Below are 12,665 nucleotides of genomic sequence, written 5' to 3' on the forward strand. Positions count from 1 at the left end.
ACATAAACTAAAGGTGCCGTTCCGATCTTTACCGCGGCCAATCGCGACCGACAAAAATCCAATTAAAATGCCACTTTACGACAGACTATAGTATATGTCATAGAGTAGGATATTATTTCAATTTTTAGGACTATAGTCTGTCATAAAGTGGCATTTTTAATTAAATTTTTGGGAACGAAAAAAGATCGGTAGTTTATCTCCATAGTTTGTCCATACTTTCGCATTTCTACTGGTGGCCGTGCTAGGGCTACTGGTGACCCGTTCGCCCCCAAATTTTATTTAAAAAACTTACCTAGTCAACACCAAACTCCTATGCATAACGCTGCTTCTGCCACTGAGCGGTAGGTACACATCCCAGTAGGCGCCGCGCAGCTCGTTGGCCAGCCCCGGTAATATGTACCGATGGTTGAGGTACTCAGTTCTACCCTTGTACTTGCTCAGAAGATCGCCAACAGGGTACTGGTCTTGGGTGCTTAGACCTGTTGAGAAAGAAGTTATTAGAAAAACTAAAAATCGCTTTTAGAAAGTCTTCCTCCTCTTTAGATATTCAGTCTTTAATCATTCAATTGATGAAGATATATTCAATGAAAATAAAATTAATCGTTGGTTAGTTATTGATTCTCAAATAATTATTATTATTATTATTGAAATTAAAGATATATATGATCCTAAAGATGAGATAATATTTCAAGATAGAAATCTATCAGGATAATCTGAATATCGTAAAATCGGCCAAGTGCGAGTCGAACTCGCACATGAAGACTTCCGTACCGTTATAGATCAAAAATAGGCCAAAAATTATTGTGTTTATTGTATGGGATCCCCCCTGGCAACAGATTCTACACAATCTGTGAAAATTTCAGAAGTATAACTATAGCGGTTCTTGAGATACAGCCTGGAGACAGACAGACAGACGGACGGACAGATAACGAAGACAGACGGAAGTACGGAACGTAGGGTAGGTTCATAGGTGGGTAACATGCACAGGAAACAATATCCATAGCCAAACGTGAGCCTCCTGTTTTAAAGTCGGTTTAATCTTATATCTTTAAACGAGCAATTCTTGTATATATATATATATATATATATATATATATATATATATATACAAGGAATCATTTCTAGAAAATGTCATTTTCATCGGATACCGAGCAAAGCTCGGTCACACAGCTAGTATTATATTAATTGATCTTTTAAATGAGAAATTGATAAGATACAGGATATTATAATATTAATTTGTAGTTTCACTTAAAATTAAACAATAATACCTATTTATCGTAATTTTAGATCATGTAGGTACTCGTAGCTGGTTAGTTATTCCACGAAACTTTGAAAGTTGATTGGTGAAAGATATTTTTCGCTTGCTTTTAGGATAAAAAGTTATGTTATTTGTTACTAATGTACTTCGCTTATGTAATTAAATAGATGGGTTTTGTTTAATTACTTTAAGGAGTAGGCCTAAGAGGTTTAGAAACAGTAATTTTGTCCCTCGTCCTATACCCCGAAATAGTACTAATGTTCTAAATAAACATTCTACACTATAGATATCTGCAAATATAATAATAAGACATCGGATTGCATTTGCATATTAGCATATGCAAATGCATATAATGGCACTTTTTAGGCGTTAGTGCATATTTTGGCTATTTTCGTTGATAGTGCATATTTCAGTCATTTTTTGCCCACGTAGTCTCCAAACTAGCTATCATGATACACATCGATAGGTACAATATATTTCTAGAAACAAAATTTTTCTTTGTAATTGGCAACATTACAAAAAATTAATAAAGGTAAAAATGAACTTTCATGGGCACATCGGAAAATGTTGGTACAAAATCAATTTATTGGTACCGTATAAGAAATGAAAAATCACGGATTTGATGGAATGATGAATATTGGCGCATTTATTAACGGAAACCACCGGAAAGCTCTTCAAAAAAACAAAAGATTTTTATAATAAGTGATTTTATTGTGCATATTTCGGCCATTTTTCATGCATATTTTGGCATTTTGATCGTGCATATAATCCGATGTCTAATAATAATATTATGTTTGACAGCAGAAATTTAACCGTCTGTATTAACTGTTTAACGGTTCGATTAATTGCATAATAAGCGGCTAGACGCAATCGTAACTAGAAACTAAAACTAAACTAGAAAGTATAGTACTGTATTCCTATAAGTATAGACTATTACTATCACTAAGGGGTTATCTAAGTAGATTGATTGATTAATATAACAGTACCTACATTAATTAATATACCTAGTACTTTTTTTTAATAACAGTTTTCCCATCTTATTGGTAAATAAAAAATGGCCCCGTGCGAGTTTCTTACGCATATTATTCTCGCCGGGTTAGTTCCCGAACCGGTAGTAGGCCTCATGTAGTCGTACTTAAAGCGTTACAACGATATTGTATTTATGTATGTATGTGTGTAGAGTTGTAACGATTATTTAACTTTAATTCATTGAAATTTAAAGAAAAACAGCATTTTTTGTCAAACTCTACATTCAAAGCGGCCGTAAGTTACTTTCGTTCTTGGCCTTTCCCTCGAGTTTCCTTTAATAAAGCAAATCCTATATCTGACAATGAGAGGATATAATCTCTACACACGAGATACATCTCGCTATGTTTATAGCCTGGCACGCCGCCAAACGCAAACAAACCTTCGTGAATAGCGTCAATGGAATTCAAACAAACATACATAATTTTCATAACGTTACTGGACTTTTGAGGCCAAAAGTTATTTATGGAATCATTGCAAAATGTCGACTACGTATGCCTTATTAAAGATTTAATAGCTTTTCTGTAAATAAATAGAAGTTGGCTGCTCCTTCGCGCAGATTCTATCGAGCGTATTAATTTTGCCGCTTCAAAAAATATAATAATCACAGACATAGATCAAATAATAATTTTGTTCTTTCTTGAGTTTAAATTTAATTTATGTCATGTATTTTCTTTATGTAAGTCCTCCCTGTATAAATTTTTAGTGCATGTTTAGTTTTATTATGTTTTCATTATTCTCATGTGTACTTTCTGTAACGTCTCTACATATTTTCTCATTGTCTCTTTTTATGTCTGCTGGCAGATCTCTTCTAGAGATATTAAGCGCATTTATGTATTTTACTAATGTATTGTCTACTTTAACATAAATTCTTCTATTTGCATACCGCTTCTAAATCGGTTCAACTATTTGTGCGTACAAATAGGCAGAATCAGAAACACTTTCGAGTTTCGCATTTACGAAAAAGATTAGAAAGTAAATTACAAGCCCAAAGGTCCTACTCGTAAAACAGTAGACCATTAATAAGAATTTGTCAGCAGTTTTTTTTTAATGAAATAAGGGGGCAAACGAGCAAACGGGTCACCTGATGGAAAGCAACTTCCGTCGCTCATGGACACTCGCAGCATCAGAAGAGCTGCAGGTGCGTTGCCGGCCTTTTAAGAGGGAATAGGGTAATAGGGGGAAGGTAGGAAAGGGAATAGGAGAGGGTAGGGAAGGGAAAAGGGTAGGGGATTGGGGAGTTTAGATGATATGCCTGAACATACTGTGTCAAAATCTAAGCCCTTTCTTTCTCAATCACTTAAACAACATACCTGCTGGTGGCACACCGGTCAGCGTAATATCAGTCGGATTGTAAACTCCGCCCGTCGTATTGCATATTGTCGTCCAGTGGGTAGCATCAATCAGCTTCGCTGGTAACTCCCTGATGCTGTACTGCAGCATGGAGCTGACGAAGCGCAGGTTGGACTCGTAGTCCTTGTCCGAAGCCTCCACATTGAAATCCACCCAGGTGGGATCGTAGGGCGAGCGCTGGGTGAAGTTGACGGTGCCACGAATACCGTCCATGTTGATGAGGGATCTGAAATTCATTTAATTACATTTCTTACGAAACGTCTTTGATCATCACATATGCAGAAGATTATATGCCTAAAAATCTTTAATTGAATTTAAAAGGACATAGATTCAAAGAAAGTAATTTATTGTTACGTGAACAATACTTATTGAGTTTTTCAAATTAAATCTTACGGTCAATTCAGACCGCAACTTCTTTGTAGTTTTCATATTTCTATCCAATTTAGAAATGCATCTACGCGTCGCGTTGCGGTCTGAATTGCCCCTTGGGGAAAATAATTAATTTGAGGCAAATGGTAACTTACACAGCGTTCTTTGGAGGCGTCAGTCTTAACTTAGCGCAGGCTAGAAAACTATCTATCAGAGTATTATCATATATCACAACATACAAACTCCTTCTAGACTCATCTATGTCACTTCTGAGCGTAGTCAACACGTCATTCTTGTACAACTTTTTCACCTTCTTCACGTTGGCATCCGTGGCTATTTTGACGAGACCTAACCTGCTGTCTAAGTCTCCTACGCTCATGCCATCCGGGCTATTCCCCGGATCGAATATAGCTTGGAGAACATTACAGTTATCCTCGTGGTTACTCTTATCTGAATCGAAAACGTCAGTCACAAACAGCTTCCATTTATGCTGACTGAACTCCGAATCTTTTGTAGCTTTGACGTGGTATAAGTCAGCATGTAAGAACGAATCTTCGAATCCTGGAGCATGCACCCATCTGAAGTTAAGGGTACCGGCTACGGGCGCTGAAAACTTGGCTTCAGCGTTTATCTCGTGTTTCATCTCCGATGCGAAAAGAGACGCACATATCGTTCTATCCCTCTCTGCTGTTTCTAGCAGCAAACTCTTACCCCATAGCCCATTTGGTCCAATCAGCACATTATTGCTTTCGAATTCTGCGTGATCTTTGCCCGGTACGATGAGGTAGCCTAGCTCCTCTGTTAGGTCTAAGAGTTCCTTTCCTAGATATTCTTGTGAACATCTCTCGTTGGACAGATCTCTGTAGTCTACTGGGAATTCATGGATAGTCCACCGCCAAACTCCATCGGGGTACTGCAGGGTCGGCTGCAGGTTGGTTTTGATGGTTATGGTGGATTCGTTTTTATATGAGAACAATATTTCTCCGTGTAACCCATGTTGCGAGATATACGCTCGGAGGACTAGAGCATTTGATTCTGCGAACAGTTTTGTAATATTGAACTAAATTCCTTATATTATATTCAAAGAAAAAATCAAAATCGTCTGCAAACCTAACATAGTACGCTGTACGAGGTTGTTAACACAACTTTGTTAGCGCTCGAGAACCGTACATTTTACGAAAAAAATATTAAAAGCTATCATAATATGTAACAACTTCTCCCCTTACTCTTTAAATCGGCTCAGCTGTTTAAGCTTAAAGACAATAATTATTAAGGACTTTAACATTTATAATAGCAGATTTTTTATAAGAGCCAAATTTGCAGTTACCGAGGCATCTAGTAAAAAAATAAATTCAAGAGAAGTCGACCTTCAGTGAGAAAAGGTTTCACATCCGTTATATTGCAAAGTAACTAGTTAAGTGAGTAATAGGAAAAAGTCAACAAATTTAAAAAAAATAATATTCAATAAACTACGTCTTCATAATCTTTAAGAAAAGAAAGGGGTGTTAAACATTTTCTTACGTAAATAGAGCTAAAAGATTTATATTACAGCTCTTATTTCCTATGGCATAAGGTTACAATTCATGGTTGTAACACAACAGGTGTTTACCAACACAATTTGGATAAACTACGGTTTAAATCAAAGTGCCTTCTTACAGCCTTTCTTTATTTTGCATTTAAGGCAGTAGCTGCTATACTTTCTAAATAAAAATCATAAAACTGACTCAATATTGAATAAAACTCTATAAGAAAACTTAAAGGCGGATCTTATATGAATATTTCAAGTAATTCAAGTAAGTGTAAAAAAATTAAAACTTACCTAAAACTAGCACTAAAATTATACACAGAAGCTTTGGTATGATAGAATTGAACATTTTATGTTTATCATTACATTTTACCGTGCGTCACACAGCACTATTTCACATAGAATGTCAAGTGAAAGGCGATGTAACTTAGCTGAGACGGGTAGAGTGCGAGAGAGACGAAAGATGCGCACGCGCATACTTAATGGAGGATGTTTTTGGCGGTAAAACCGGATTATTGATGAATCTGGAATATTTTAAACAATTAAACAAGTCCTGTGGCATTATTGATGGTAAATGGTAATACTCACTGATCATTCAAGGTCTAAATGGTTTGTTTGTTTGATAGAGGGCATGCTTGATCCCAATTTGCATACACACTATCTTTGATTTGCTCAATCGTTAAAGGATACTAAATGTCGTAAGGAAACCTGTATGAAATACGTCTGGTCCTTCCGGTTGGGAAATTCTAAGGGACTACATCAATAACAGATATTGTCAGTGGACCCGCAGTGGTAGTTAATTTCATCGCCAATAGAAACCCACATTATCTGTGAGTGTCCAAGGCTTGTAAGAGTACGGAGTGTAAAGGGCTTTAGGGGTGGTTGGTTACCACTGTCGATCCAAGCAGCCTGTGCCTCTATGATCAGTAGCAGTAGACAGTAGTAGGTAAATAGCAGTAAGAGTGGTGAGAATGTGTGGAGGGCGTGTATCTAGTGTCAACTATAAACACATACACACCACATAATTTTATGACAGACCCAGTATCCACACTCAACACAATATTATGTCGACTAGCGACCCGCCCCGGCGTCGCACGAGTATAAAACATATAGCCACTGAAAAAATGATTAAAATCGATAGCCTATGATCTTTCACGTGGTCTACTTCTTATCTGTGCCAAATAACATAAAAATTGCTCCAGAAGTTCGCGAGATAAGCCCTTTCAAATAATTTCCCCCGTTTTTCCACATTCTCCTATTAGTCTTAGAGTGATAAAATATCCTTCCTCAATAAATGGGCTATCTAACACTGAAATAATTTTTTTAAACTCAGTACCTGAGTTTAGCGCGTTCAAGTTAGCCCTTTCAAATAATTTTCCGTTTTTTCCACATTTTCCCCTATTTCTTCGCTCCTTTTAGTCTTAGCGTGATAAAATATAGCCTTCCTCGATAAATGGGCTATCTAACACTGAAAGAATCATCTAAATCCGTTGCGTAGTTTTAAAGATTAAAGGGAACAAAGGGACATGAGGGAAAAAAGCGACTTTGTTTTATAATATGTATGTATGACATCCTGAAAGGAAGGACTAAGGAGTATTAATCAAAGCAAAACGACCACCTCAAAGGTGCTCTATGTTTAGTCTTTTCGTTGGCATAATTTAGTAAAATGTATGCTGTTTCTGCTGAAATTATGAAAATAATACATGTTACAATGTACATTGTAAATATGATAAGAAAGAGAAATAAGAAGTGAATAAGGCAAAGGAAAATATTTCTAGAGACGTATACTACTGACTATAGTCAGGATCGGCAGCGCTACGACCAAACCTCAATGATAGGGTACTTCAATGAGAAGTGGTAGAAACAAGATTATTTACTTCTTTTCACCTATCAACTAAAAAAGAAAGTTATACCAAACTTCTATAATACACATCAAACGTGTTTGTTGACTTATCTATACTTTTCTTTTCAAGTAATAATTAACATAGAATTTCTAAAAACATGACATTATCTTCAGCATTTCAGATGACTTCTTTTAATACTTTCCATTACCACATGCGAGGGTGTGGATTACAATGGAGTTATTCGGCCGTCGTGAGTCACGGGACGGAAATATCCCGCCAGCCGCCCAGACCGTTAACTGGGTCGGCCCGTCACTCCGCGCGAGGATAATATCAAGGAAATTATCGCTTATTAATTTCCAATAAACTTAGGCGTTGCACTACGTTGAATATGCTGACTGATGGAAAATGATGATTGGGAAGCTGTTTATCGCACAATCGAGGGCGATCATGGCAATGATAAGATTTACGTTCCTACTATGATCGCAAAACTAGAGCAAACACAATCGACGTCGATCATGAGCAATCATAGGTCCTATGATTTTTGGTAGTGTGTTGATTTTAGAATTTAATCCTGTAGAATAAGCTAGAAGGACGAGGACTCCCCGAAAAACATGGCAGTTAATGATAGAGAATAAAATTTAGACTGTGATTTCATTCATCATCTGAGAGAAATAATTCATTGTGTTCGTTACACCAGAGCTCATATTGGTACAACAGGCAGAAATCAACTTAGCTCCTGCTTCCATAGAGCTTTCTAAGCCTAGTCAAGTTCTGTGTGTCTTAGAAAAGCGTGCGTTTCATCAACGTTTAACCGGCCAACAGCCAACGGGGTCTTTGACGCATCGGAAATCGATTTGGCAACCACCTGGGAGTATTTATAAAAACGCCACCGAGTATCCTAGCGTACGGGCGCGTTGTGAGGCGGCTGATGCTATTATTTGGCGAGCTATATATGGAATCACGCGCAGGGAGCCAACGGGAGTAGTGGGGATGGGAGGCTAGGATGTTTCTGCAAGCGCCGAGACTCAGAGTCAGGGTGGGACTGCCGAACGGTACAGTCTCTCTTCCGTCGAACCAACAGAACACACAATGGTGAGTGCAGTGCTGTGAAGTGACAGTGATAGTGGAAGTGAGAGGAGTAGTAAAATAGTACAATGTGACTCGAGTCTCGACAAAGCCGTGAAATGTAGGCCTATTTCTTAAAGCCGCGTTAACTTCGGTAATGAATGATGAATTAGATAATGAAAGTGAATTGAAACGTAAACTAGTTCGCGAGAAAACTCTACAACAATAAATTATATTTCCTAAAGTCGCGGTAAAATTCGATAATGATTTAAACGAAATTGATTATGAAAGTGAAAATTAAACGTAAAATAGTTCGCGAGAAAATCCAATAAAAAGAAAAACGGTACAGTCCACGATATTTAAATTGAAGATGTAATTAATTAACAGATGAATAGATTTTGAAAATGTCGATGAACTTCTAATTAAAATAATACATTGAATATGTAGATAAAATTAAAAATGACCCAAAGAAGATGACAATGTTAAATTAAATAATGAAAGGCCTCGGCCTTATGCAGTAATTATTTACCATGAGTATTCTTGGTCCTAAGAATCAGTGTTTCGGGTTACGTAAATTAGGCTTTGTTAATCTGTTACTTTTGCAGCTAATATACAGATGGTTATATAATTACCGGTCTTAAATAAATCTAATAAAATATATAGTTACGCAAAAAACAAATATGTAGGTAGCTAGAAGGAAAAAACTAAATAGTAGAAGATAAATGTTAAGTTGAAACTTAAAGCATCGAAAGATAAATTAACACTTAACAGTTTTCGAGATCAAGGAGAAATATGGTTTCCAATAAACATAACAAATAAAAGAATACAATAAATTAAAATATTCAATATTAACATGAAATTGGAAACCGATTTCTATTTATAACAGTTTGCGCAACGAAACGAAATGTAATGGAAGACGGGCTAAATATAACTTGTATCCGCGCGGCTCTGAAAAGGGAACGAGCTGAATCGCAAATAGAATTAATACGATTTCAATATCGAAGCCAATTTTAATTCCACGGATTTTCTGACAAGAAATAAGTAAATAATTTTCGAGAAGCAAAAGAATATTGGAATAAGTTCAACTTATTGAAAGAAATTGCGCAGTTCTTAAATAATATCTAATTAGATGAAAATCCTGAAGGCAAATTGAAAACACTACAAAATAAAATAAAATGGTAAAAAGAAGAAATTAGAAAATTTCAAATAACATCAAAGTAACATCACATAAAGTAAAATCAAGTCCAATAATTCACCAAAATCCGCGGATCTAACAAATTACAATTTTAGTGTTTTCATTTTGTTCACAAATAAGTCTTGCTTAGACCTGAAAATCCTGAAACCATAGGCACCACACCGTGCACATTTAGAACCTTTGTGATATGATACTAGCTGTGTAAAGGCCATAGGCCATATTTTTCTTAGGCCATGAGATAGCCTAACCTAGATAGGATTGCGAAGCTATTTGTAACAATATGCGGAATCGAGTATCGGCTTTGATCGTGTACAATCGTGGACAAATATAGTGCCTCTCTTCACGTTCATAATCGCTTGTATAGGGCAGTGCCATAAATAGGGCGGTGCCCAGGCACAGGGCGTAGACTCTGGGGTGCGCAAGAATGACCAGACCAGAGAGATCCTTATTTTTCGAATCGCTCCCGATAAGTTCCCGCTGCGCCCCCGGCCCCAGAGATGTTTCCCAATGTAGTAAAAAAATATCTACAGCCGAACATATAACCTCCTCGTTTTTGGAAGTCGGTTAAAAAACAAAAGTGCAGTTATATAGAAGCTCGCACAGGGCGCAAAAAAGGCTATTTACGACACTGATATAGGGCCAACGTAGAGAGAACGCATAATGTTATGCCAGAGCCTGTTCAATTCCTTCGTCACTAATTTCCATTTTCTTCGCAGGCGGATAAGGAAAAGAAGGTAAAGAAGAAGAAGAAGGAAGACGCACCCGCAGAGGAGGAGCGCGCGTCCCGCGGCAGCCGCAAGGCCAAGCGCACCGGCTCAAATGTGTTCTCCATGTTCACACAGAAGCAGGTCGCTGAGTTCAAAGAGGTCAGTGGAATCCGCATCTAGATCGGACTAGTTTTAGTTTCGAACGAGGCAACGCTATTTAGGCAGACTAGCCAGCTCTGGGTATATCTATAGGCAGCATAGCTTGGCCTATGTGCGGCAGCGTCCTGTGGCGTCCTAGGAGGGGCGGCAACGTCCTAAGACGGCGGCAGAGTTTGTACATAGGGGCGGTAAAATGAAAGTGGCCTATACTCATAAAAATATAAAATCCGGCCCTACTAGCGTCGCCTTTTCCGCAGCGTTCTACCGCTCGCGTATTAATCTCGACCGCACCCAGAAGTAAAACAGCATTGACTCCAGTAAAAGTTGGATTGGAAGGGACAACAAGTTTTCCGAAAAGATTAATAATTTATAAAAAGACCCAACTGTAGTAAACTTTTGTGTCGGTTAATTGATATTATCTGTAGACACATGAGCTAGGCTAGGGCTTCTAACAGACGAACGGCACTTGCCAACGGCAGATACAACTGTAGCCGTCGCCACTCGTCGACGTTGACGGCTTTGGCAGATACCGATCCTCTATAAGAAGCCTAAAGAGCAAATGTTAAACCACCATTTTGTTTGTCCCAGGCCTTCCAGCTAATGGACCACGACAAGGACGGCATCATCGGCAAGAACGACCTCCGCGCGACCTTCGACTCGCTCGGCAGGCTGGCCTCTGAGAAGGAGCTCGACGAGATGGTCGGCGAGGCGTCCGGCCCCATCAACTTCACGCAGCTCCTCACCCTCTTCGCCAACCGCATGTCCGGCGGCTCCGACGAGGACGACGTCGTCATCGCCGCCTTCAAGACCTTCGACAACGACGGCAAGATCGACTCCGAGCGGCTGAGGCACGCGCTCATGACCTGGGGCGACAAGTTCTCCGCCGACGAGGTCGACGAGGCGTACGACCAGATGGACATAGACGACAAAGGCTACATCGACACCACCAAGCTCATCTCCATGCTCACCGCCAGCGCTGAGGACGAGGAGGGCGGCGAGGCCGCGTAAACTCCGACTGTACAGACCACCCCGGCCACGGTTCGCGCCCAACAGCGGACTGACAATATATTTCTATGTAATTTTATCGTTTCCATTTTTTTAATTTATTCGTAATGAAATATAGATCTATATAATTACATTGTCTCTTTACGTTTGCGTCGCCAAACGACGGATTATGAGATGGAAGAATACTATGTATTCTTGTTGTTTAACCAATAAACTATTTATACCAAGTCTGATTATGTAAGATTACATAAACACACCGCCTTTCTCATTCACACACCAATCCTTTGACGACTGAACTGAGAGACATAACCCAAACAAACTACACTAACCAAACCCCTTATGGATTTAAGTATGTAACTGTCTATATTGATACATTGATACATTAAAAACTCTACTGTATCTACATGTATCTACTGAAAATACAGTTCAATGGCTATTATGATCAAAGCTTAACCAGCCATTAGGTAATCTTTAGTGCGCATTTCAAGCACTTCAACGAGCATTAAGAGCCCATATGACCCTAACTTGACTACATACTTTAACCTAGATCTCAAAATCTGTAAGGTCTAGAAAACTGATTTTTTGACACAAGTAACTTCAGTTCATAAAGATTAAATGCTCAAGACGAAAACACGATTACTCAAAAAATGCTCGATAGTTTCTTTTTTACAAAAAACCTTGTTTTAGACACATTTTTGCTTGGATCTTCGAAGTTTGCTGTCTTTTCTTTAATATTTTTTAATATCTAAAAAGGTATTGATAAAACCTAAATTTACTCAAAACACTTTTTTCATAATCATTATAGTTCGTCTTTTATTCAAGTAAAACTAACTCGGCGATGATTCCGCGCCGTCCTTTTTCATCTGGCATATGAAAGACGGGCGTGAGTGTGAAGAGAGAAGGACGATGTTTGATTTTTAGAGTCAGGTGAGCTCTTAATAGATTGCATGACGCAATGGCTACAGTAAAAATTTGAATTGGCTCTGCTAGGTCTTTTTTTGCTTCATCTTAAAAGCTACTGAACATCCGTATTAAAATGGTGTCAGCTTGCAACATAGAAATAGTATCTCTATTTTTACACATACTCAGAGGAGTAGTATTTGAAATCTATGTGATATAATGTAAAATGTATAGGATATACATTTATATATCATCGTTT

General features: G+C 38.1%; 2 protein-coding genes across 3 annotated transcripts in view; one reads left to right on the forward strand and one right to left on the reverse strand.

Moving 5' to 3' along the window:
• The window catches only part of LOC121737698, a 37,559-nt gene extending 31,499 nt beyond the window's left edge, over positions 1 to 6,060 (reverse strand). The window contains exons 1-4 of one of the 2 annotated variants that reach the window (XM_042129379.1): positions 5,826 to 6,051; positions 4,162 to 5,041; positions 3,598 to 3,863; positions 293 to 479 (exon numbers count right to left, since the gene is read on the reverse strand). In XM_042129379.1, the coding sequence (XP_041985313.1) occupies positions 293 to 479; positions 3,598 to 3,863; positions 4,162 to 5,041; positions 5,826 to 5,880 (1,388 nt within the window). In that variant the 5' untranslated portion in view covers positions 5,881 to 6,051. Of the gene's footprint in view, positions 1 to 292; positions 480 to 3,597; positions 3,864 to 4,161; positions 5,042 to 5,825 lie in introns of both variants that reach the window. The other variant, XM_042129378.1, reaches the window with a different exon arrangement.
• A 2,273-nt stretch (positions 6,061 to 8,333) lies between these two features.
• On the forward strand, positions 8,334 to 11,633 carry LOC121737726 (myosin regulatory light chain 2). Its single transcript, XM_042129412.1, has 3 exons — positions 8,334 to 8,467; positions 10,352 to 10,501; positions 11,090 to 11,633. The coding sequence occupies exons 1-3, from the start codon at positions 8,465 to 8,467 to the stop codon at positions 11,507 to 11,509; spliced, it is 573 nt and encodes a 190-aa protein (XP_041985346.1). The 5' UTR covers positions 8,334 to 8,464; the 3' UTR covers positions 11,510 to 11,633.
• Positions 11,634 to 12,665: the final 1,032 nt, after the last annotated feature.

Source organism: Aricia agestis, chromosome 21, assembly GCF_905147365.1.
Source record: "Aricia agestis chromosome 21, ilAriAges1.1, whole genome shotgun sequence".
Taxonomy (NCBI): Eukaryota; Metazoa; Arthropoda; class Insecta; order Lepidoptera; family Lycaenidae; genus Aricia; species Aricia agestis.

Coding starts and splice junctions, on each gene's coding strand:
- LOC121737726 (XM_042129412.1), top strand. Junction 10,502..11,089: donor AGGTCGCTGAGTTCAAAGAG/GTCAGTGGAATC, acceptor TGTTTGTCCCAG/GCCTTCCAGCTAATGGACCA.